This window comes from Cervus elaphus, chromosome 23 (assembly GCF_910594005.1).
Source record: "Cervus elaphus chromosome 23, mCerEla1.1, whole genome shotgun sequence".
In the NCBI taxonomy this organism is placed as follows: Eukaryota; Metazoa; Chordata; class Mammalia; order Artiodactyla; family Cervidae; genus Cervus; species Cervus elaphus.
Window position 1 is genome coordinate 16,175,853 of NC_057837.1, and position 26,375 is coordinate 16,202,227.

General features: G+C 45.7%; 1 protein-coding gene across 15 annotated transcripts in view; it reads left to right on the plus strand.

The window, feature by feature from the left end:
* The window catches only part of CELF2 (CUGBP Elav-like family member 2), a 548,143-nt gene that overhangs the window by 429,145 nt on the left and 92,623 nt on the right, over window positions 1-26,375 (plus strand). For all 15 annotated transcript variants that reach the window (XM_043883963.1, XM_043883962.1, XM_043883955.1 and 12 more), the window contains one exon: window positions 13,844-13,926. In XM_043883963.1, coding sequence (XP_043739898.1) covers window positions 13,844-13,926 — 83 coding nt within the window. The remainder of the gene's footprint in view (window positions 1-13,843; window positions 13,927-26,375) is intronic.

The following is a 26,375-nucleotide window of genomic DNA, read 5'->3' on the forward strand; positions in this document are numbered from 1 at the left end:
CTCTCCTGACTGTGACGTTTAGAACCCCACTTCTTCCTGCAGAGCCCAGTGTCACTGCTTCTTTTTTTTTTCTTATTATTTTCCCTCCCTTGTTGTTGTAAAATACAGAGAAAGGGCAGGTCTGTGCTTTGGCTCCTTTTTAAGGAAGGAAACCCAGGCGTGCTCATTAGACAGCCAGGGGGCTCGTTTCTAAAAGCTCACTGTCTTAGGGAATTTTTGCCTCTTGGGGGAGCACCGCCAACCATAGCATTGGAGGAAATTCTTTGGTACCCTGTATAGGAAAAGTCCTCAAAATGATTCTATTAAAATGGATCGACTTGCTCAGAAGCCATGTAAATAGATGTCCAGGTTCCTCAAGGGCCATGCAAATGGGTGCTCTTGGCCAGTTCCAAGTAATTACTCCAGAAAGCAAGACAACAAAATCAATTCCAAGCCTTGTTACAGGGTGTGGGGTCACCACTTACCAAAGAGGCTGGCTTGCTCCCCTTCCATCTGGAGGCTGGTGGAGAGCCACGTGTCGGCATGGCTGGTGTGGGAATGCTGCTTTCTGTGCCTCAGGGTTGGGGGGTGCGTATTAAATCATCAGGGCGATGCTGAGTGTCCCTCATCTGCCTCGTGGGAAACCTGCACAGGGTCCGTGTGGGCCAGGGGCTCTATGGTGGAACATAACCAATTTACAGTGGGCAGTCATCTCTGACATTTATTTAACCACATCAGTTGTATATACCAGGATCTGTGTTATATATACATTTTCATAAATTACCTTTTTTAATATAATAACCCTGGGACAGAGCTGCTGTTACTCAGGCCATTTTATAAGTAAAGAAAAGAGACTTAGAGAAATGTGTTCAACCCCCAGTCTGTCTGAAGCGCTGGTAAAGGATGATTTTGTTACTCAGCGAAGCTCTATGAGCAGAGCGAAGGGGAGTATCCAGAGCCACTTTTGGAACCTGTCGTAGTCTCTGCCCTGAGAACTCTGGGATCAGGGCTGCTTGCTTGTTATTGGTAGAACATCAATTTATACAGTTGGCTACAAAAGTGCATTGCGTATATGATTTCCACTGCCCCAGGCAATTCATAAAAATGTCTCCCTCCCTGATCTGCATGCACATGAAAGATGCCTTCGTTATTGTGGGAGTGGGCTAAGCGGTTACAGTGGCCAATAAATATCAGCTCTCCGGAGCCATCTACCACAGGAAGAAAATCTGAAGTAAGGTCAGATCTTTCCCTAAGTCAACATGACCCCCAAAGACCAGAATGAGGAAGTCAATATGACTTCCCTCACCCCCTCCATAAGAGAAAAAGTACCTTGCTTCTCCTCTGGATTAAAAAGCTCTTCTAAGAGCCAGCCCCACCTAAAACAGGGCCATAAGTTTTCATCAGTGATGCTGCTAATAAGTGCCGAACTGTATTTTATTCCAGGTGACATAAGGGCTCAATATGTGTAGAGCCCTTGGCAGATACAGGTTGCCCCACCATCCAAGCAGGATCATGAAATTGAGACTTAAGACAGTGGTCGGGCCTGCATCGTATGGCCTAGTGTGCTGAACTGGGAATCACAGGAAGATGGATGTGATTGTAACCTACTCTCATCACAACCAGACTAATTATAATGCCGTCCTGTCCCCAAGAGAATGTATGTACCCAATAACCTTATATTAAAAACTTTTTAATGAGGTCCCTCAGTACTTTTGAAACTAAAATCCTTTTTTTAATTGGATTCAAGATGGAACTACCTCCTACCACACTTAACCCTGGAACACCTTCCAGATTAATCGATGCGAGGGTATCTTGGTTAACTGAGCCTGAGGCCTTGCTCCGTCCTCTGGCCCCTTGGAGAAGAAGCATTTGTTGCCATGGCCCCCTGGGACCCTCTCAGCCACCCAGACTTGTAAGGGACTGACCAGCCCAGGAATTGGGGCTGGACCACTATATGGCCTTCTTGTTGTCTTGTCATGTTCATCCTAAAGTTATTTTTCTTATCTTGAGGGAAGAATACATAGGCCACTTCCACACTCTAGAATTAACATTTAAAAAACACAAATTAATCAAATTCACAGGTTGCTTATTCTCTTGTATTTCTTAACAAAGGAGACTGCTTGCTTTCTCCATTCTGTCCCCACGGCTCCTGGACAAACACGTGTGTGTACACACTCAGTTGTGTCTGACTCTTTGCAACCCCATGGACTGTAGCCCTCCAGGTTCCTCTGTCCGTGGAATTCTCCAGGCAAGAATACTGGAGTGGGTTGTCATTTCCTCCTCTAGGGGATCTTCCCGACTCAGGGGTTGAACCTGTGTGTCTTACATCTCCTGCATTGGCAGGTGGATTCTTTACCACTAGCACCACCTGGGAAGCCTGACAAAGACGCAGGTCACCATAAACTCACCCCCCGATGCTTAGAGCAGAATGCAAGCCTTTAAGGAACACGATTTGCAGTGATTGTCCCATCCAGGAAAAGGGGTGACATTAAAGTTCTCCAGATACGTTTACAGCTATGACACTGAAATGCTTTAACCTCAGTGGTTTATTTCAGAGGCCTGGGGAAGGCAGAAACAGCAGATCTCAGTTTTGCCCTTGGTATCTTTTCCATGTGTCCTGCAGTTGTTGGGCTTTACATCATAATGGGTGAGGAATGGTTGCAGTATGTGCAGAGCCAGGCACATCCCTCCTTGCTTTCCCAAGAGGCTTAAAAATGTGCTAGATTTAACCTAGATTAAAAAAACAAACAAACAAAAAACCTCCATTTTCCTGGCAGAAGATTTAGAAAGGCTGCCTGACTTAACAGAGCCATGGGGGACTCAGCAGATGGTTCCTCCAAGAAAAGTCCCCCAGCTGAGGGAGGCTGGTGTAGCCTTGATCCTGTGGCCAGTTAAGTGAGTGTGGCCCCAGGTGTCAGGTGCAGACTCTCAGGGTGGGGGTTGCACGCAGCCTGGTGAGATCATCAGTGTCTCCTTGGTTGAAAAGTTGGCTCTGATGTACTGTCTCGGAGTCCTCCTGCTGGGTACAGGAGCCAGGGTTCTTGGAGGGAACGTTAGATCCCTGCCCCAGGCAGCCACGAGTCACAGGCACAGCTCTTGCTGTGTCAGAGAAATTCCCAGGGGATTCCCTGGGATTGCAGTTGGTGAGCCAGACAGTGGTGTCCACGTAATTCAAGTCCTGAAAGCAGAATGATGGCTCCGTCTCTGCTCCCTAGGTGGTGGCCAGATGGCATCACTCTTTACATCAGGGTGCCTGTTATGTCAAATTCTATAAAACTGAGCTAATTGGACACAGTTTCACTAAAAGTTGACTTCTGCAGGATGTGACATTTGTGTTGGGGGGAGCCGTTATTCTTGCTCTGGAGTCTCACTTTTAGATAGAGAGGGGAGACAGTGGCTTGTCCTAGGAGACCACTAGTTTAAAACAAGAGAGATTTCAGGTATCAAAAGACATTTTCGGTGACATGGGAGGAGGCTGAAGCAGTTCTGGGATCTTTCAGAGGAAAGCGGAACCTACCAGGACTGCTTCGTGGAGGGTGCCCCTGTGACGGCATTGGCTTTGAAGGCTGTTGTCTACCACTAATGATGTGGGTGACTTAGGCTTTGTTCTGAGCCTCCTGCGTGATTGTGGGCAGTTGGCTCACCTGAGATGGAAGGGAGCTAGAGAGTTGGGTGACTCGAGTTAACTATTAATAGCTGTAAAATTCTGTGATTCCTTGGAATCAGAAAGATGATGCACTGACTTCCTCTAGTTTTATTTTTCTTACTTTTGCGTTTAAAGCAAAAAAAAAAGAAAATAGGATACAAAACTCTTTGATCTTCTTGCAGGTGCTTCCCATAAGGAATTTCTGCTTTGCTCTCTTTAAAATTCTTTTCCTTTGTATCTTAGTTGATGTTATTACAGCCACCTTGGTGCAGCAGTTCAGATGAGCCACCTTGAGGAAATCATACTCTGAAATACATAAATGTGTATACCAGCCAGAGGACTGATTTTGTAATTCTTTTATTGAGCTATACAGTACTTTGTTAGTTTCAGGTATACAGCAAAGTGATCCGGATAGACAGATACATATATAGATGCATAGATCATGCGGTGGGTGATGGATGGATGGATGGGATGGACAGACAGGTAGATAGACTGACAGAGTTCATAGATTCTTTTTCAGATTCTTTTCCATTATAGGTTATTAATGCAAGATGTTGGATGTAGTTCCCTATACTATACAGTAGATCCTCTTTATCTATTATATGTGTGTTTAAGTCTGTATTGGTGTGTATCTGTTAGTCCTATACTCCTAATTTATATCTCCCCTACACCTTTCCCCTTTGGTAACCATCAATTTGTTTTCTCTGTCTGTGAGTCTATTTCTGTTTTTGTAAATAAATTCATTTCCATTATTTTTTAGAGTTCACACATAAATGGTGTCATGTAATATTTGTCTTTGTCTGACTTAACTTCACTCAGTATGATCATCTTTAGGTCCACGCATGTTGCTGCACATGGCTACATTTCATTCTTTCTTACGGCTGAGTAGTATTCCACTGTGTGTATGTACCGCGTCTTCTTCATTCATTCATCTTTGATGGACACAGGTTACGTCCATGGCTTGGCCACTGTAACCAGTGCTGCTGTGAACATTGGAGTTCATGTATCGTTTTGAATTAGAGTTTCCAGTGTTTTCCAGGTACATGCCCAGGGGTGAGATAGATGGACCATATGATAACTTTACTCTTAGTTTTTTAAGGAACCTCCATACTGTTTTCCATGCTGGCTACACCAGCTTACATTTCCACCAACAGTGGAGGAGGGTTCCAGGGCACTGAATTTTAAATACTGCTGTGACCTCAGTAGCATTACGTGCCCCATCTTGCACGTAAATCAAGCATGTTTGGAGGACAAAGTAGAAAGAATAAAGACCAAGGGCCGTGGGGGCCCTAAGTTAATAACAGTGCATTGGGTGTGGTTTTTACCCTGCAGTGCCTGGTGGGTGGATTTTGGCTGAGGAAGGCGCGCCCTCTGCACTTCCCAGGGACCAGTTGGCCTCCTGAAGTGCCCGTGTCTTCTGGAAGAATGGGGTTTCGTCATTGTCCTTTTCCTCATGATGCTGAGGGCTACCTGCCAGACCACTGGAAAACTACTTTCTTTAAGGTCAAAGCTACGTTGACTTTAAAATTTTAATTCAGGGGATTTTTTATGGGGTTTTTGAGCCTTTAACTGCTTTGTATAAACTGAAAGTCAAGCGTCTTGGGAGGGTTAAGGCCCATGGCTGAGAGAGCTTCATTAGATCACAGGATGCCCCCACAAAGTCTGAAAACCTTTGGACTTTGAAAGAAGCATGAAATTCTCTACATAAGTCGCTGAGATGGAGGGAGAAAACCAATGACAGGAGGAGGAGCCTGTCCTCTTCTGACTTAACCTGGCAACTGACTCGCCAAGAAGCTAAGATCCCAGTAAGCAATTCAGTTGTGTAAAGGAGGCGCCTGCTTGGCTTGCAAATGTGTAGACAAAAGAGAGCTTCATTCACAGAAAGAAAAAAAAAAACAAAACACCATAGAGGGTTCACTAATTTAGCCTTGCAGGGCCTCGGTCTCTTGATCTGTCGGCCTGTTAGAATTCAAAGGCAGACTTGAAGGGAATTTTCAATTCACTACATGATGACTCTGTTGCCGTCTTGAATTCAAATATAGCTTGAGTTGAATCTGTCTGCCAGGACTAGTCCCCCCCCCTTTTTTTTTTTTTTTAAATAAGTATAAGGTTCAGTCTGCACGTGATCTTTCTGTGGTCGTTTTCAGGTGTTTATTTGCGTGAGTTTGGACCGTGATGGAGGTTTCTGGACTGAGATGCAGAATGACCTTAAGGATGTGGGTGACCCCCTCTTTTACACTGGGGATGGAGCTGACTTGGAGGGTCAGATGTCCACTTGCACAGAACCGGAAGCTCCGCACTCTTTATTTATTTACCAGCGTGGCCACACCTACTCACCTCCATCCTCAAGTTACTGTTTGTATTTCAGAAAACATCCCAGGATTTCCCATATTAAGATATTAGTGAAGAATTATCAGCAGGCCTGGGATGTTCCTAAAAGGCCGTTCCTCGTGTTTATGGAAACAGCCTTTCAAGGAGAATTTATCGTCTGTCCAGGCTGGTGGCTCGAGGAGAATCGTGGGGAGTGACCAGCTTCCTGGGTCACTGAGAGTCTTGAGCTGTTGGCGTGTGATCTGAAATTTCTACCCTACAGCTGACAAGTGACTCTTTGAATAATTGCAAACCATCCAACTCACTGACTTCCCATCTCTATACCTGGATACTTTAAAACAAACACACAGAGTAAAAGACTACCTTGTCCATGTTTTAGAGCTAATTTACTTGAAGGAAACTGCCTTTTAGTAAAATGGTGTCTTCAGAGCATCAGACCTCAGTTTCCTTCCTCCCCAATTTGGTAGCCTCAGAGAAAGTTTCCTTAACAAGCGTGGGGTCAGTTTTCTTCAGGGCAGAACTAATTTAAAAATCCGATCTCAGGATCATTCTCTCGGGCAGTGTCTACACAGCCCTCCACACAGAAGAATGTGAATTCAGTGCTGTTTGGCTCTGGACAGGCCGTGATATAGACTGATTATCTCTACATAAGCAGTGCATTTTTTTTTCCCCTGAGCATATTTTTACCAAGTCTCCAAGTCAAGCTTCCCAAGATAAACAGCTGTGATTTTGAAAAGATTGGTGATAATCCAGATGGTTTCTTTGAGGATAAGTCTACTTGATCATTTAAAATTAAAGTCTTTCAGTAAAGTTGAGTGTCTTCTTGATGGCTTTAAATACACTACTGCGGTGTGTGTATGTGTATGTATGTGTCTGTGTGCGTATGCGTGTGTGTGTGTATGGATACCATTGGCCCATCTCATCTGAGGCTTTATCTTTGGAAACAGCAAAAACCTCATCACCGTGTCTCGGGTTATTCAGCAGTGAAGCTGGCAGAATACCTGAGGGAACCTTTAATGGCAGCAGAAATTGTTTGTGAGGAGAGGCAGTCAGTCAGACACCAACATCCCTATCTGGAGTACGTGGCTCATGGCGTCTCTGGGAATTACCATTCCCAACTTGTGGTGCGAGATGGTCTAATCATACCTCACCGTTATGATATGATGACACACGGCTTTAACAAGCTGAGCATATGTAGCCACATTGCTGAACCTGCCGACCGCTGGGAATTGGGGCCCTCTAAAGCTCCCAGCCCCACCCCGACTCATTCCCGCGGGGCCCAGCACCCCCTGGCCGCCTCCTGATCATCCAGAGATGCCTGCAGCGAGGCCTCACGCTGGTCGCTTTCACCCCAGGACCTTTCTGTCTGGACCTTCTTTCCCATCCAAATGGATCTGGCTTAAGTGGCCATCTGAGGGGTTAGCCAGGTACTCACAGTTGAGCCGCAAAATGAATTCACGGGAGACAGGAATGGCCAGTGAGCTCTCATGTGACCCCCCAGCGGTATGTAGAGACCCAGCAGCACGTGAGGGTCGGTGAGGAGTCGTCACTGGTGGACTGTCTACAAACTGGAAACACCAGTACTTGGTTCTGGGGTCACCTCTCAGGTTTTACCCCCAAACCCATTTCACCTGTGAATTTAAAGTGTCCTGGTGAGGAGTACAGAGAAGGCAATGGCAACCCACTCCAGTACTCTTGCCTGGAAAATCCCATGGGCAGAGGAGCCTCGTGGGCTACAGTCCATGGGGTCTCGAAGAGTCGGACACGACTGAAGCGACTTAGCAGCAGCAGCAGTGAGGAGTAAGGGCTTCCCTTGTAGCTCAGCTGGTAAAGAATTCGCCTGCCATGTGGGAGACCTGGGTTCAATCCCTGGGCTGGGTTCAATCCCTGGGTTGGGAAGATCCGCTGGAGAAGGGAAAGTCTGCCCACTCTAGTATTCTGGCCTGGAGAATTCCATGGACTGTATAGTCTATGCGGTTACAAAGAGTTGGACAAGACTGAGCAACTTTCACTTTTCCACTTTCAGTGCAGAGTTAGGGGGTAGGGCCAATAAATAGACCTGTAAAAGATGGAATTTTTTAATTTTTTACTCCAGAATCCAGAGCTCTTATTAACACAATGAATTGTTGAAATTCTTGGAAAGTGGGATGCCTTGAAATCACCTGGGCGTGGGACAACAGGTTTACCTTTTCTAAGCCGGCTGCTGCCACTGGCAGAAACTCCGGAGCTAGAGGATAAAGGTGGCAAGAATCATAAAGTGTGAGTGCTTACGAGACTGGGTCAGACAGGCAGAGCAGAGAAATGCGAAGCTGCCCAGAGCAGAGACAGGAGGGCTGAGCCTGGCTGAAGCCTCCGCCCCTGCCCATCCCCGAGTTCCCTGGCAGGTCACCTCCCCTCTGTGATGCAGAGCAAGCCTTGCTCTGCACTTGTGGGCAGGTGCCAGGAGAGATGCTGACGCGGGAAGGGTGGTCCCCTCGGGCGCACAGCGCAGCTGCTGACCGCTGAAGGGCGCCCAGGGCTGTGGTCGGTGTTTAACCACCCGCCTTCAAGGATGTTGGAAGCAGAACCTGGTAGAGGAAAAAGGTCTGTCCCGGAATCAGACTGCAGGGCCATCTGGTGTTACAGCTGACCTGCAGACGAATCCAGTGAACTTCACACCTGAGTTACAGCTGGCACGGGCAAGTCCACATGCCACGTGGCTCCCTTAGCAGCTGTCCATCCAGTTGGGGTGGGCAGGAAAGAAAATTCCCACCCTGTTACACCGCCATGAGTTTTCTAGGACCTGGAGTCTTCCCCCCGACCTTTTGCCATGGTGATCACCACCACCTCAGGGCAGATACTAACGATATTTCTCCCTTCCTGTGTTGAAATGATTTCCCCAGGTCAATGAATCTTAAGATTTTAATGAGCATATCAAGTGACTGGTTGCTAGAAAAGTCTGGTTGTTTAGCTAGGAGAGCACTCAGAGAAGCAAGAGTCTCTGAAACACATTCTTATTCTGGAAGCATCCAGACTCAAGTCCCATCGGGGGAAAACCACAAATGGCTGCCTCAAAGATGAATATTGAAATTGGGAGTTCTCTATTTCTACCGCAGATTTTCTGATAACTTAATCAAATGCTATTTTTATTAAATCAATTAGTATGCATGTGGAGTGAAGTGCAAGACATTTTTTAGCCCAAGAAGGGAAGGAATAGTTTTGACTGTTAAATTTATTCTGAATGAAACCTTTTGGCTATGTGTCCAGATAGGGTTTTTTTTTTTCAGGGAGGAAGTAGTGGTAGGCAGTCCTGGTTTTTGTGCATTGATTTCAAGGTGATGCAGCATAAGTAACTGAGGTATAGAGGAAGGTGTTTTCCACCAAGGCATTCAGGAACTGAAAGTACAAAACCAAAGGAAGAGTCTTGGGGTGAGATTTCCCCCAGAGCCCCCACATTGGTGCAAGTTGTTCATTGCGTGAAGGCATCCAGCTGAGGCTACACACTGGGGCAGAAATTCAGCACGAGCTCTAAATCACCAAGCCACGGGGGCCATGCCCACATGGGGACAGGCTGCCTCTTTCAAAGGTCTTAAGTGCTTGGGGCCCAGGGATGAGCTGTCGGGTTGGGAGTCAGCGAGCAGTGAATGGGAGACGTGTCACCCGTGGTGTCCAGGATACTCTTCTTTGTATTACAGCTAGAACTAGAGCTTTGGGGGGCATGTTCTGCCAGAGTCTTTGTTTCAGTGGGACTAAAGTATTGGGTTGACCAAAAAGTTCATTTGGGTTTTTCCCTAAGATGTTACAGAAAAACCCAAACCGACTTGTTGGCTAACCCAGTAGAAGAGTTAAGCGGCTTGCACCGTTCACAGAGAGGTCTGTCATGGCAGATCCCTGAGGTCATCCTCTCAGATGCACAGGCAGTGTGGAGCCTGCATGAAATTGGAGAGAATTCGAGATTTGAACTCTAGATTCGCTCCTTAGACTCCTCTCTGCTTTCTTGCCACTCCTCACCCCCATCCCATGCTGCTCAGACATCAGTTTCAAACTTTGTCAAAGCAAAACAAACACAAAAACCACTGTCTGTTCACCAGTAACCTTGTTCAAGACTGAAGCACTTGGAGTTGCCAAATTCATACTAAGGTGTAAATAGCTAGAAACAATTAAATATCACCTTCCTCAAGGGTAGTGTTTTAATGCTTCAATAGCAGGTGAACTACACCTTCCTAGTGGACTTCCAGGCCATGGAAAGTGGTTGGAATTTTGTTTGGGTGTTTAAGGCAAGAGTGGAGACCACTCTATTCCTGAGACCCCCTGCGTCGGGCCCGGGGTGGCCCCATAACAAGTCTTCCTCAGTTTACGTCTTTGTTCCTCGTTGCTTTTGTCTTACTGTGTATGTCGGTCACCGTTTTCAGCTCCCTTGTCATTCCACTGTTCTTTTAGGTTGACCTTGGCTTTTCGTCTTACCTCTGAACTTGGCTGGACTAGCATTTGTTTTCCTTCTGCTTAGGAAATTCTTCCTTAATTGCCTTCTTTCCAGGCAAGCAAGCTGCTCTGTGACTTCTACTGCATCTGAAAGCTTCTCTCTTTTAACTATCACACCCCTAAAATCTACCTGCTTAAAAGCATCAGATTCTGCCCCTTTCTGAGGCTTCAGTTTTGAAGTCAAAGTTCAGAGCATCCCCATTGCTTGCTTATCCAGAAGCCAAGCCCACAAGCCCAAAATAGAGAAAGGAGAACTTCCTGAGAGTCTGTTTGTTAGAAGCTTTTAGAAGACAGAGATGATGTCTTTTTCTGTTTTTCTTTTCAGTTTTATTGAAATATAGGTGATTTACAATGTTGTGTTAATTTTTACTGTCAGTTCAGTCACTCAATCATGTCTGACTCTGCAACCCCATGAACCACAGCATGCCAGGTCTCCCTGTTTATCACCAACTCCCGGAGTCCACCCAAACCCATGTCCATTGAGTCGGTGATGCCATCCAACCATCTCATCCTGTGTTGTCCCCTTCTCCTCCTGCCCTCAATCTTTCCCAGCATCAGGGTCTTTTCAAATTAGTCAGCTCTTTGCATCAGGTGGCCAAAATATTGGAGTTTCAGCTTCAACATCAGTCCTTCAAATGAACATCCAGAACTGATTTCCCTTAGGATGGACTGGTTGGATCTCCTTGCAGTCCAAGGGACTCTCAAGAGTCTTCTCCAACACCACAGTTCAAAAGCATCAGTTCTTCAGTGCTCAGCTTTCTTTATAGTCCAACTCTCACATCTATACATGACCACTGGAAAAATCATAGCCTTGACTAGACGGACCTTTGTTGGCAAAGTAATGTCTCTGCCTTTTAATATGCTTTCTAGGTTGGTCATAACTTTCCCTCCAAGGAGTAAGCGTCTTTTAATTTCATGGCTGCAATCACCATCTGCAGTGATTTCAGAGCCCAGAAAAATAAAGTCAGCCACTGTTTCCACTGTTTCCCCCTCTATTTGCCGTGAAGTGATTGGACTGGATGCCATGATCTTAGTTTTCTGAATGTTGAGCTTTAAGCCAACTTTTTCACTCTCCTCTTTCACTTTCAACAAGAGGCTCTTTAGTTCTTCTTCACTTTCTGCCATAAGGGTGGTGTCATCTGCATATCTGAGGTTATTGATATTTCTCCCGGCAATCTTGATTCCAGCTTATGCTTCCTCCAGCCCAGCATTTCTCATGATGTACTCCTCATATAAGTTAAATAAGCAGGGTGATAATATACAACCTTGACGTACTCCTTTCCCGATTTGAACCAGTCTGTTGTTCCATGTCCAGTTCTAACTGCTGCTTCCTGACCTGCATACAGATTTCTCAGGAGGCAGGTCAGGTGGTCTGGTATTCCCATCTCTTTCAGAATTTTCAACAGTTTATTGTGATCCACACAGTCAAAGACTTTGGAATTTTTACTGTACTACATAGCAATTCAGTTATACATTATTTTTTTATGTGTTCTTTTCCTTTATGATTTTTTTCTCCATGTTTTTCTTTCTGTATCAAGTCTAATAGAAGAAAATTGGTATTTTTCCTCCTCTTAAGTGATTACAATGGATAATAGAAGCTGGAACTGGACTTTGCTGTTTAAAATCATTCCTTGATTTAAAGCAATTGCTATAGCTTTTCTGGGCTTAGGTTATGCCAGTGGAGCTGAAAATCACACATTAATTTGATCAGTTTAGGAAAAATAATCTACCACTAGGCAGTATGGCCAAATGCACTCTGGTCTAAGAAGTCAAATAGCTGAAGTGGAAAGCTCATATATAAAGGCCCACTCTGTCCATCTGTGATTTTTAAAGACCCTTCATAATTTTCATACTCCTCCCATCATGCAAATTAAACACTTGAAGAGTCTCCCATCCTTGGAGACATGGAGGTTTTTAAATGCCAAAAAGCTAGGATCATACTCTCCTTTATCCAGAAGGTGAAGGATTTGCATATTTAATCTCAGTAGACCCCAGTGAAATAGTATATGACAACAAGGTTCCAAGTTTTGTTGTTTTTTCCAAATAAGGGGGAAGCATCTTATATGTATTTCAGAATGCTATAGGGGTGGTATAGTACTTCATCTTCTCCTACTCGTTCAAATGAGTTTTTTGTTTTGAAAAGTAGTTGCTAATGTGTGATTTGGAACCTTTGATGGTTTGTGGTGCCAACTTCCTACTCTCCAAATGTGCCACTTTTTTCTGTCCATGGTCTTACATCGTTCCTCTAAATAGAGCCCAAGTCGATGCCTTAGTGCCGTGAATTTCTCTCTAGCCACTTGCTGTACTTGGCATTTGAGGACCTCTCAAGGCTGTCCCCATCTCTCTAAGCATGAGGATAAGAATCAGAGCTAATTGAGTGCGACTGCATCTCTCTGCTTCTTTTTCTCAACCCAACTCATCCAAGACAGGCAGGTCAGAGGGAGCATCTTTTTCTTCTAATTTCCGAAGTTTTTTATCCCTTTTATCAACACTTGGTTGTGCTAAGAAACGCTATGCTAATTAACAGATTATTAACCAATGTCTTCATCTGACTTAACCATGTTAACCAGCATCTTTGGGCACAGGTTGAAGAAGGGGTGAGCCTTGCTTTAGAATACAGAAGGAATGAGAGGTTTCAAGACTGTTTTCTTTGGTGGAGGGGAGGTGGTTTGGAGAAGAGTATAGGCTGGTCTCCCTTGGAGGAGCCTTCAGCCTGGACTCCCATCACCTCTTAGAAATGAGGAATCAAGAGATTAGTGGTTGATGTCCCACGGCCATGTTTCATTCTCAGCACAGAGAGTGCAAACATCTGTTTCAGCATCTGCCCACCACATATAGCCCACTTTCTCAACTGGCTAAAATAGAGTCTTTCATTTCAGCAAACAAATACTGCATGTTTTGTGTGTGGAACTGTGCAGTATGTGCTGCGGTGGAAATTGGAAAGGAGGAAAGAAGAGGGCATGGTCTCAGCTCCTAGGCAGCTTATCACCCGGTTGTCTAAGCCTCGGAGTTGAGCAAGTATTTTAAAAGGGTGATGTTCTAGAGATGTCCTTTAAGACAATTATAGTTAATATAAGTGTCTGCTCTTGTGGTTGTGATTAACCATTTCACTTGATGCTGTGACTGCACCACAAGTTCCATTAACAACTCACCCACGGCCTCCCACCCCCGTTCCTGAAGACCCGGGTTCCCGGTAGTTGGTACACAGTTATGAATTGATTCCCCAACGTGGGGAAAAGCTAATAAATATGATTTAGGATGAAAGGCGCTGGGTAAAATGCTCGAGCTGTTGTTATTACTGTTGCCGCGCACCTTATTTTTAAATTGTGCATCCTTTTAAGTAGTTGACTCGTTCGCCCCAGTCTCCATTATATCTAAGCAAAGCATTCACAGAAATTTCTAAAACCTTTTCATTTCTCTCTGTAGGTTGTTGTTTCGTAACATTTTATACAAGAAAAGCTGCACTTGAGGCCCAGAATGCACTGCACAATATTAAAACTTTACCTGGGGTGAGTCGGTTTACTTTTGTACCAAAATCACTTTATTGCTTGAAAATGGTCCTTTCAACTGACGGTTCTAGTGATGGGCTCTTAGTGCCAGAAATGACTTTGGGCTTTTGAGGCGGGTGTGCTGACTACCCCCTCACCCGGCCCCCGGTCCCCGTTGCAGCAGCCAGAGCGGCTGGCCAGCCCTTCAAGAAGCGCTGGCATTAATGCTGACAGAAAGACCTCTCCGAGAGTGTGTCCCCTGGTCAGAAAATCAGAATGACCCCACTGGGTCGCAGTGGCTGCTACAGAGGATTGGGTGGGCAGCGATTGTAAAGAGAAAAAAAAGAACTCACGTACACATGCATGCAACACACGAGAGGAGCAAATGGAAAAGGAAAAGCTTTTACTCACCAGGAGCCTCTCTTCAAATTTAGTCCTTAGATTTTTCTTTTGAAAGGACAAAATGTACTCTGCACAGCCGTAATATTCAACCTCCTAATGGCTTCTAAACAGTCAGTGGTGGTTAACAAAGTCAATGTTTTAATGCCCAATTTGCGGCTTCATGTCGACAGAGAACAGAAAATTCAAAGCTTACAATTTTTTGTTTCCATTTCCTTCCCAGTCATATTGGACATTTGGTACCATTCACTAGAAATGAACTAATGTTGGCTGTAGCTGCTGCATCAGAATACATGATTTCTGGGGGTTTGTGACCGTTTTATCTAGTGCATGCTGGTGTAAATTTCTCTGCTAGTTGGGATATTTTCCCTGTTGATTCAGATATCAGGGATGAGTTTATTTAATGGCAGAATGATGTGTGTTGCTGATAATGAAGAACCTCTGGTAAGCAGTGCTATGTTAATGATTTTATTGCAACATGGTTTGATAAGAGTAAAAGAAAAATAACAGGATGTCCCTAATGTTTTCAGGGTATAATTGTAACATCTTATCATTTATCTGTCATGCAAACCTATGTATACAAGTCATTTGATACCCTGTCACCCTCAGAGAAGATAGCATTTGTTTAATTCACCTTAGCTCCATTGAAAATCATATATTTTAGTGGCAAGATACTCAGTAAAAGGTTTTCAAAACATTTAACTTGGTAATAACAAAAAAGAAGTAAATTATGAACTGTGGTCTCAAACCACTCCACTTTGGTTTTCCCCTTTTTGTGTGAGCAAATCAGATAGAGTGGGATTCAGAAAAGCAAGTGTGATACCAGAATTCTCCCTCCTAATTTAATTTAACTACTTCTCTCTGAAACGTCTTAGGTACTTTTTTAGTAGGGAAGATTTTACTGGGTCTAAGTGCTTTGCCTGATGATTTTTTTAAATATTGTTTCAGCTTCATTCCCTGTATAAATGGAATTTTTCCAGTGTAAGTGCTGGGAGGTTGTAGTGTTAGGTTACATTACTGAATGAATCAACCAAGGTAAATATTTACTGTCTATGGTAGGAAAAAAAAATAATTTTTATTTCCCAGGCTCCTAATCCAACCCGGAGACCACTTGGTATTCCTTCTTTTAGAATGAAATACTTTACAGTAATTAATGTGCAAAATCCCTTCTTTGTGTTTAAACAAATTACTTGAGATGATGAATTGTTATTATAGCATTTAGGGTCTATCGGTGCCAAATCTCATCCTATTTTAAATTAATGTGAAGCTTGGTTCATTTGAGTTCTTCCCCTACACTGGAAGGAGCACAGCTCCTAACATGCCATTTTCATGCGTGAAGAGATGCTCCTCAAAACCCAGAGTTAACGAATGGGCTGCGCTGAAACTTGTACAAATGACTGATGAGCTTGCTTCTGTTGGGGACATCGGACATCTTACTCTGACCTCTTTCTCAGCAAACAAATAGTATCTTCTGTATTAAAAAAAAAAAAAAAATTTTTTTTTACCCATGTCTCTTTTTTGCTTTAAAAATTTCTGCGTGCTGAAGTCAGGGCTGCTGATTTTGGAAACCCATTATTAAGGACAAGAATTCTGAGGCTGGAAAATACGGTTTGTGGATTGTTTTCGGCTTTCTTTTCATCCGGTTCAATTTCCTCTGCCCAATTACTTGAGGCAGGTTAAGTGAAAATTCTGAGAAGTCAGGTCTGATTTGTAAGCTCCGAGGCTTCACAGCACACACACTGTTGCTACATCTGCCATTTCAAATTAGGTGAATGGGAGCAGAGTTCCACATCTCGCATTTATGTATTGCTTTATCTGATCAGCATCACCCTTAACAGCTCCAGCAAGAACATGAAAGTGGTTTCCTATCAGCTGGGAGCTTTGGTGGACGGGAAGAAATGGGACCACACATAAAAGATTAATGCATATTCTTGGGGAAAAAATATTACAGGGTGCCTTGCTGTTTGATTACAAGCCTTGGAATTAGTCAACATTTCCATAATTCTAAACCAATATACACCTGTTTTCCCACTGTGATGTGAAGGCACAACTTAATTTAATAGAATCCCTGCTGTGCTAAATCTCTCATTAAATACCAAGCAAGTTCAGTAATTTAAAGTTGTAGCACTACTATTTTAACTGGTTGCCTTCCTATTATGAAATTAATAAGAAATTAATGATGTACTTTGCCATATGCCTTCAGTTTCTTTCTGAATAAAAATAAAAAGGATAAAGAAAAATGCATCACCAGCTGACACTTTAAAGCTTTTCTGGTTGTAATCATTTCTCCTGCAGATAAAATCCATTAAAAAGGCACTTGCTGTCTTTTTTTCTTTTTCTAAAGTGTCCAAAACTTTCCATTTAAAACAAGATCAAATAGTGCTGGGTGTTTGGTTTGCCTTTTTTTTTTTTTTCCCCTGTTTAATTTTCTCTTGCAGTTGATGTGTTTTGTCATATGGAACTTTTCATCATGCAACCAAACTTGGTGAATGTCGAGGAATTTTCATTCTTGAGAGAAACAAAGAACTTGGTTCATATGGAAGAGAAAGAAAAGCTGATGGGCCATTCTTTTATGCAGTTGAAAAGTCTTTTATGCACCCTTCCTCCTATGTAATGTATGGATTATAGAGACCCTTTCCTTGGTGAGGTGTAGGCGAAGCATCAGGGCATTACTTAGCTGCGCAAAGTCATCACGGATACATCTCTTAAGCCTGTCTCTTACTGTGTGACTGAGAAAGACACTGGGTCTTACATCCTCTGAAATGCTCAAAATAAATCCTAGAAATACACTTAGAAGATAAGGGAGCAAATTCAGCACCTCTGCATAGGGAGCAGGAAATGAGCTTCACAGGGTTGGGAGGTCCTTCTCCTGGTTTGGTGACACTCTGCTCTAGAGACCAGTGGTTTGACACTTAAGGAAGAGATAAAATCTTAGGCACAGGGCATGATTTATTACTAACATTTCTTTAGGTTAGAGCTTCCCTGATGGCCCAGCAGGTAAAGAATCCGCCTGCAATGCAGGAGACACAGGAGACACTGGTTCGATCCCCAGATAGGGACGATCCCCTGGAGGAGGAAATGGCAACCCACTCCAATATTCTTGCCTGGGGAATCCCATGGACAGAGGAGCCTGGCGGGCTACCGTCCAAAAGGTCGCCAAGAGTCAGACACAACTGAGCACACAGGCTCGTTAGGTTAACAAACCACTCATGAGTATCGGGTGCTTCTGGTGTGCCAGGCAGCAAAGCTTTACAGTGACCACGCACATGCCCTTGAAGCCCCTAGTGAGTCTATGACCATGTCTGTGCAGAAAGGGCCGCTGGATGAGTCACTGGCCTTGGAATTAACTTCTGAGCCTGACCTTTTCCATAGCTGAGCCATTTGTGTTCTTGGGCAAATCCTGATTGCCTCTCCTTTGATGATACAGCCGATCAGGCTGAGAGGTATTGTCTTTGCTTAGGGTTTCGGGCAGGCACAATCTCACTGGTAGAATGGCTCAATAGAAATGTCATTGTCTGCCATGGTGCTTCCCAGAGAGAAAAACCCTGTGAAGGCAGCTCTCGAGATTCATTTTGTTTTCCCTGACCTAATTTAGCTTAATTAAAAAATAAAGTAACGACCTCAGTGGAGGCCCAGGAAAACTGCCACAACCCCTTCAATAATCAGGTGTCAGGGCCAAATATCCCCCTGCTCCAGGCCTAGTGCCACTCTTTTTTCAAGGTCTTCACACACATTGTCTCTTGCAATAAGGCTTTTTGATTGAAAATCTCCAGCAGCATCGTTAGAGCATTCACCGTATAAATTAATTTAATTAAGGATGTAATAACAGAGACGAATACAGTTTTGAAAAAGCTCTTAAATTTGAACGGCAAGGAGAAATTGGAATATTAATTGCAAATTTCTTCCAGCCACTTTCTCCAAGACTGCCTCCCTCCTTTCCAAGAGTCCTTACCAGTTTTATTAAATGCAGTTTATATTAAGGAGTTACTGCCCTAAGAGCACATTTGTTTAGAGTGCTGCACGTTAGCCGTGGCAGACGGGAATGACACGTAGAGCTGAGAGATAAAAACCAATGGGCTTGATCCGCCAGGAGGAAGCTGTAAATGAAGTGCCCTCTTGGGCCACATGTGCTCGCCCGCATGGCGTGAATGCCCCGCTTCCCGGCTGGCCCTGTGTGGGCGGGCAGCCCTCCCCGGTGGCCTGGAACACAACCCTCCCTAGCATTGTGCCCCAGTGTCCTCTCAGAGAGCAGTGCTGGGGCTTTGTTTCTCCCGGCAGAGCAGCAGTGGCTGTCACCGGGACCGAATTCACTTTGCCCACTGTGATGCTTTTCCAGGGACTCGCTCACTCTGCCACCACCTCTTCTGGTTATTAATATGCACTTAATGTCTTTGTTCTCAGAGCCGTGGTGATTATTTTATCATCATCATCATCATCGTTATTTCTGTCATAAAAATATCTCAAACTCCATCTCTTCCTATCATGGAAATTTCCCCCTAAACCATCCCGTTTGAGTCAAAGCCTGACGAGGTTGTGCTCAAAGTGTTTTTTTCCCCTTGGGCACCTTTTATTGAAAATGGTTAGGAAAAAAAAGGGCAAAAGATCATATGAAGAGATTTGAGTCCTCAAACTCCTGTGCCACAGAGGACACACAAAATATTCATGCCTTCATTCAACAAATATTTACTAAATTTTTATGGTTGGTCAGGCACCATTCTAGGTTCCAGAAATCTATAGTAGCTACTGTGATGTTTATAACTAAATCTTTAAGAAACAAAACCAGCCAATGTGCTTATGTATAGTTAGTGTTTAATAAATTGATCTTGGATATTTAATGCCCAAATGAGTTAAAGAAAAATACCGGTAGAGGAGTTGAGTTTTATTCAAAAAAATTATTTTGCCCAAACACTCCAAAAAGTAAGATGCCTGTGGATTTGTGATTCCATGTGTATATAATGATAGCTTGTTTCATATATAGAGAGCTATGTATTTATGTATTATGTATATCTCTATATTATGTATATCTCTGTATTAAAGAGATGGGAACACCAGACCACCTAACCTCCCTCTTGAGAAACCTGTATGCAGGTCAAGAAGCAACAGTTCCAACTGGACATGGAACAACAGACTGGTTCCAAATCAGGAAAGGAGTGTGTCAAGGCTGTATATTGTCACCCTGCTTATTTGACTTATATGCAAGGTACATCATGAGAAATGCTGGGCTGGATGAAGCACAAGCTGGAATCAAGATTGCTGGGAGAAATATCAATAACTTCAGATATGCAAATGACACCACCCTTATGGCAGAAAGCAAAGAAGAACTAAAAAGCCTCTTGATGAAAGTGAAAGAGGAAAGTGAAAAAGTTGGCTTAAAACTCAACATTCAGAAAACTAAGATCATGGCATCTGGTCCCATCACTTCATGGCAAATAGATGGGGAAATAATGGAAACAGTGAGAAACTTTATTTTGGGGAGTTCCAAAATCACTGCAGCTGGTGACTGCAGCCATGAAATTAAAAGACACTTGCTCCTTGAAAGAAAACCTATTACCAACCTAGACAGCATATTAAAATGCAGAGACTACTTTGTCAGAAAAGATCCATCTAGTCAAGGCTATGGTTTTTCCAGTGGTCATGTATGGATGTGAGAGTTGGACTATAAAGAAAGCTGATCACCAAAGAATTGGTGCTTTTGAACTGTGGTGTTGGAGAAGACTCTTGAGAGTCCCTTGGACTGCAAGGAGATGAGATCAGTCCTGGATGTTCATTTGAAGGACTGATGCTGAAGCTGAAACTCCAGTCCTTTTGCCACATGATGCAAAGAAGTGACTCATTTGAAAAGACCATGATGCTGGGAAAGATTGAAGGCAGTAGGAGAAGGGGACGACGGAGGATGAGATGGTTGGATGGCATCACCTACCCGATGGACGTGGGTGTTAGTAGGCCCCAGGAATTGGTGATGGACAGGAAAGCCTGGCATGCTGCAGTCCATGGGGTCGCAAAGAGTCGTATACAACTGAGTGACTGAATTGAACTGTGTATATAATGACAGTTTGGTTCACATATAAAGATCTATATATTTATGTATATCTCTGTATTCCTACAGGAAAAACATTCACAGACATCCCCATGTGGTTATCAGTTCAAATAAACACAGGAAGAAATAGCAGAAAATTTCATTTTCTGTTTGGCCTGCCCACATATTGTTCCTTACCTGGTAGTCACTTTTCTTAACTTAGACTTCACGAGCTGTGTAATTCTTCACATTTGTTGTTCGGTTAGGTTTTGTTTCAGCTTAAGATCATCACTGATTCATAGCACAAGTACAATGGCATTGACAACTGCCATTTAATGATGATAATCCCTGCCCTCCACCTCCTTAAGCGGAGACGAGGCACTGAATGAGATAATGTATGTAAAGCTTTCTGAGGCCCTGAAGAAATGGACTTATAAGATGTTGTTTCTACTTGACAGTTTCTGTAGGTGTGAAGTTTTTTGGGGGAGCAACCCAACGATAAAATGTATTTTCTGGGGACAATGTCAGGACACCCATTGAGTGTACATTCTTCAGACTTAACCTTTGCAGAATTTGGTCAGGGCCAAGATGTTTGGTCTTTCCAGCCCTGAGCGGCTGTTTTCCCTACTGTGCCTGCGCTCTCTTACTGGGAACTGCAGCCCACCAGGCTCCTCTGTCCGTGAGATTTCCCAGGCAAAAATACTGGAGTGGGTAGCCATTCCTTTCCTCCAGGGATCTTCCCAACTCAGGGATCAAACCCGTGTCTTCTGTGTCTCCTGCATTGCAGGTGGATTCTTTTACTGGTTGAGCCACCAGGGAAGTCCTTGTTATCAATAAAATGACTTTAAAAGGCCTGTGATGGAGAGCACCGCCGTGTGGCTGTGGGGGAGCTCCTGGGAGGGGTGGGTGCAGAAGCCCCCACCCCACCACCTGTATGTCCGGAGCCAAGCCAGTGTGAAGACAGGTCCAGGGTATAGAACCAGCCCCGGAGGGATCTCAGCCTGGTGTGGCAGGATTGCTGGCCATCTTATTGGCTTAGACCTAAGAAAGTTGGAGGAAGAAATCCTTGACCTGGTTCTTCGCAGGCTTCAGGCCAATCCCAGGGGATCCGGGAAGGTATATTTTAATACTTTTTAAAAAGCTGTTCGGCTTCCATGGTGGCTCAGATGAGAAGGAATCTGCCTGCAATGCAGGGGCCCCTTGGTCAGGAAGATTCCCTGGAGAAGGGAATGACAACCCACTCCAGTATTCTTGCCTGGAGAATTCCATGGACAGAGGAGCCTGATGGGCTACAGTCAATGGGGTCGCAAAGAGTTAGATGCAACTGAGCAACTAACAGACAAAAGTCCATTAGTGTATATAAAATAGATAACTAATAAGGATCTACTGTATACCACGGGGAACTCTTCTCAGTACTCTGTAATGACCCATGTGGGATAAGAATCTTTAATAAAAGAGGGATGGTGGATAGATGTGTGTGTGTAACTAATTCACTTTGCTGCACAGCAAAAACTAATACATTTTAAACCAACTATTCTCCAATAAAAAACAAAATTTAAGGCTGTTGGAAACTGCCCATTTACCCACCATAAGGTTTTACAAGCTACCTGTACAGTGGGTGCTTCTGCTTTGGATAGGCCAACAATCCATTCAGTAACTTGGGCATTTCCTGGTGTTTGGATTTGATTACCTTAAATGAAAAACCAGTTTTTTAAAAAAAAATATGGCCTCCATAAGACAAGGAAGGCTGTGGGAGGTGATTCATGAGGGATCCTTAGTGGTGGCAAGTTGAGGGTGGCTGAGGTGCAAAGCCCAGGGTTAAAACAGGAAACAGCTACACCACTGTTTTGGTAACAGAATTCAGTGGGAGGCCTTCCCATTTTGTTTTGCAAACAGCACCATCTCAAACACTGACCTAATTAATAGGACTGTTCTGAGAGCTTAGCAACCTCCCACGTGGCTCAGTGGTGAAGAACCCACCTGCCAATGCAGGAGACACAGGTTTGATCCCTGGTCTGGGAAGATCCTCTGGAGAAGGAAATGGCTTACCCAAGTGTGCATGCCTGTCACCTGGCACAGATGTTTGGCCACATCTGCACTGCCAGCTATGTCATTGTTGGAGAAATGTTGGTGTCTGAAGGGAATGGATGGCAAAATGAAGTCATAGTTAGATTTCAGAGGTTATCATTTGGGAATACAGCAAGTCCCCTACATACGAACGAGTTCTGTTCCAAGACCACATTCCATTTCAGGAGCACTTGCGTAAGCCTGATTTGTACGTAAGTCCAAGAAAGTTAGCCTAGGTACCCAACTAACACAATTGACTGTCCACTACTGCTTTTGCACTTGCTTCCAGGCATCCTGGGCTTGAAATAAAGATACTATACTACTGTACTCTATGCAGTACTTCACAGTAAGGTACACAGAAGCATAACCACTTGTAGAGAATGCTCGCGTGCAACAATGTACCCCAGACACGTAAACTAACTCACGCGACTGAACATGTCAGCCACATTTGGAGCTTTGAAAGTCTGCACCATGAAGGTTCACATGTAGGTGGTGGTGTAGTCGCTCAGTCATGTCCGACTCTTTTGCAGTCCCATGGGCTGTAGCCTGCCTTGGCTCCTCTGTGCATGGGATTTCCCAGGCAAGAATACTGGAGTGGGTTGCCCCTTTCCTTCTTTAGGACATCTTCCCCGACCCAAGGATCAAACCCACATCTACTGAATTGCAGGCATTCTTTACCGCTGAGCCACCAGCAAGCCCCTCGTGTGTCAGGGACTTACTGTATTCGGTTCAGTTACACAAATCTCAGTTCCCATGAAGCTGATAAGATTTCATTCAAGAGAAGATTGAGAGGGGAAACCCATTAATTTGACTAAAGGTCTGGATGGAGTTGTGGAGGAAGGGATTATGACAGATGAAAGGGGAAATTTTTAAAAGTTGGGAAAGAGTCCAGATTCCGTCTTTAGAGTGAGTGGTCTGTGTGCGAATGCATCCCCCGAAACAGGGCCATTAAGCTGGGCAGACCTCTACTCTTTCACGGGTGGGCTGAGCCCAACTCGGGAGACGTCGGGGGGAGGTGGGACGGCCAGTTCAGGGCCTCCAACTCTGGAGCTGTGAGGAGAGCTCTCCAGGAGCCCTGAGGTCTTCCCCAGCCACCAAGAAGCAGGGCGTTGCTGAGCTGAGGCCAGGGAGGCCGGGAGAGGGAGCCTCGGAGCTCCCCCGCTGGCTGGAGCCAGTCTGCTTGGGAGCAAGGGCAGGAGCCCAGCGCCTGGGGCCGGTGGGGGGCCTCCCGTGCCCTCCGCTCGTGGTGGCCGTGGACTCGGTGCACGGGTGCTCAGGAAGCGTCTTACGACATGGGCTAGTGAAGTTGTCTTGGTAACAGCGCAGTATTTCAGGACCAGATCATCCTGCTCTCACCACCCACGAGTCACGGAGACGGGACAAAGGGCAGCGGCTGTGGGACGCTAAGGCGGGGCGCTGTGACCCATGTCCCCTTCTGTCTCCTTTGCCGTTCCTGACGTCCTCGCTTCCCACCAGTACTCAAAATGCATGTCTGCACTGCAACCCCCTCCCCTCGAGTACTCCAGAAACACTCGTGAGTCCGTCCTTTCTTCATCCAAAGAGGGAAGTGGTCAGGCTGAAATGACCCTTAGAGCCCTTCTCAGTCACCTGTGCATCGATTACACTAGTGTCTCGTTGGATTTAAGGAAACCTATCTAGGTAGGAACATAGGTGCATAGGTAGGAGGGAGGTAAACGTCTCTGAGTGATTTGCTTCGGGTGTGGGGTGGTGATGGCAGAGGAGTTAGTGCAGACGCAGCGGGCCATCCAACGTGTGATGCTCCACTCTGAGGTTCCCAGCCCATCTGCTTCCCTCTGGTTAAGGACCAGTGGGGGCTCAGCGCTCACGATTCTTCTGCCAGGGAACAGAGAAAGGAAAGGGAAGGCAGTGAACACCAGCAGGTCGGTCCATTTCCCTGCTTCCTGTCTTGGTCTGACGGGGGTGTTTAACCTAACGAGGCTCCAGGATGGAGGCGGCTTTCCTTTGCCTGTTTGGTCTCTGTCCCTGGTCCACATGCATAGTGAGTTGCCTCTGTTTGTAGACGGCTTTCTGATACCGTTTATTTGCTGCCCATCCTAAAAACATCCCGGGATGAAGTGGTAGCGTTCACCTTGTTGTGTTGAGGACACAGAGGCTCTGGAAGATTAAATTAGCTTCTCTGCCTTCGCCTGGATGGAACCAGAAGTCAAGTCGAATTCCCTCAGCCTCCCCGATAGCCTGGCCTCCTGACAGGAGATTTTGGTCTGATGCCTGCCCCCTCGGAGGGGCTCGGGAGTCAGACTCAGGAGGCCAACACAGCACAACAGTGAACATCACTACGAAGTAACAACCGTCAGTGGCCCAGGTGTCAGGCCCCCGATGAATGGAGGCTTTCGGGATGTAGCCCTTGGCATTGTCACAGCTGTTGCACGAGGCGGGTGTCACCCAGCCCCTTTGCTAGTAAGGAAGCTGAACCTCAGAAAGGGAGTGACTTGTCCAGGGCGGCACAGCCCATAATAGGGAGTGGACAGTCGGCTTCAGACCAGCGCCTCTGGCACCTGTCAGGTTTGTGCCCCGCTCTACAGGCCAGAGGCTTACAGGTCCTAAGACCCATTGGGCACGCCCATTCCTGCAGCAGGAAATGTGTCCCCAGCCAGTCCCTTGCTTCACCGACAGCTCCCGATAACCATCCTGGCTCCCTGCACAGCCCTCCCAAAGCTAGTTTGAAGCCTCAGCACTCCCATCACCTCTTCTCATGGTGCTGCATGGGGGTCCCACCCGAGGGCCAGAGCTCCTGGACCCAGGACTGCCCTCCTCACAGCCAGCCAAGCACCCCTGCCCCCATGATCAGTCCTGACACCCCATGAGTTGAGGCATGAGGCCTCAGCCTCTTACCTTGCCCAAGACATGAAACCATGCTCTCGGGCCCAGACTGAGATCCCCACAAACAGCAGGTGCAAGAGACAGGATTTCCTGGCCACTTGGGTCCAAGATGACTGACACCAGGCTCACTAAGACAGAGCCAGATATCAGAGGCAGTCCTGACTGTAAGAGGATCTGCTTTGCAGACATAATTATAAATGCAGCACCTCTCTTCAGAGGAGCGTAGCTTCACCAACGTCGGCTCATTAACATTCAGGTTATTAGGGTTCTTTTCTTTATCTGCAACCCCAGGCTCTCAGCTCCGACTCCACAATCTGCATTCTAATGTCCTGTCTCTGTCCAGCTGGCCTCCCTGCCCTCTTCTATCTCTGGGCTCTTTGTCCAAGGGGTGAGGGCAGATGGGGACAGGGCTCATCTCCGAAGATGAAGCATAAACCCTGTCACATGCCACCCAAAGCTGTGGCCCCGGGAGGCAACTCGGAGGAGCTCCAGGCCTGCCGCCCTCACCCACCCTGTGGCCCCGACAAGACCTGAGGGCCTTTACAGAACAATCAGACCCATCCACCCTCTTACTTCGTGGTTGAGGAACCAGGGTCTGGGGGGTGAAGTCTGCAAAACCATCTAGGCATCTGCATCCTCTGCTTCTGAAAACGAGGGACCAGACTCCCCCCAGACGAGGGCACTTAAATCTGCAGCAACCACCGGGGCGGGTGGGACAGCCTCCCCAGGCAGCCACACCAGCAGGCACTGTGTCCTTGTGGCTACAGCACGTCACGGGCAGGGAGCCCAGGCCAGCGGATGCTCTGCCCTGGATTCGGGAGCTCAGCTATCCTGCTCTCTGTGCCCCGTGCCGCCCCCCACCATTGGCTCTGTCCTCCCCCTTCGAGTTCAGATCAAAGGCTGGAGGATCGATGAAGATACGAGGGCAGGGGATGTGGGAAATCCTGTGCTGTGATTTCTCCCTGGCTAAGAAGGGAGGGTAAGTGGGTTATTGTGCAGGCTTAGACACGTGTCACCTCTCCCACTGTCTTGGTCATGGAAACACGTGACCCTGGCCATGTGAGGTTATGAGACCCAAAGTCCTGTGCTCTCTGGGCACCCCCTTCCTATGTTACCGTCCTCCCTC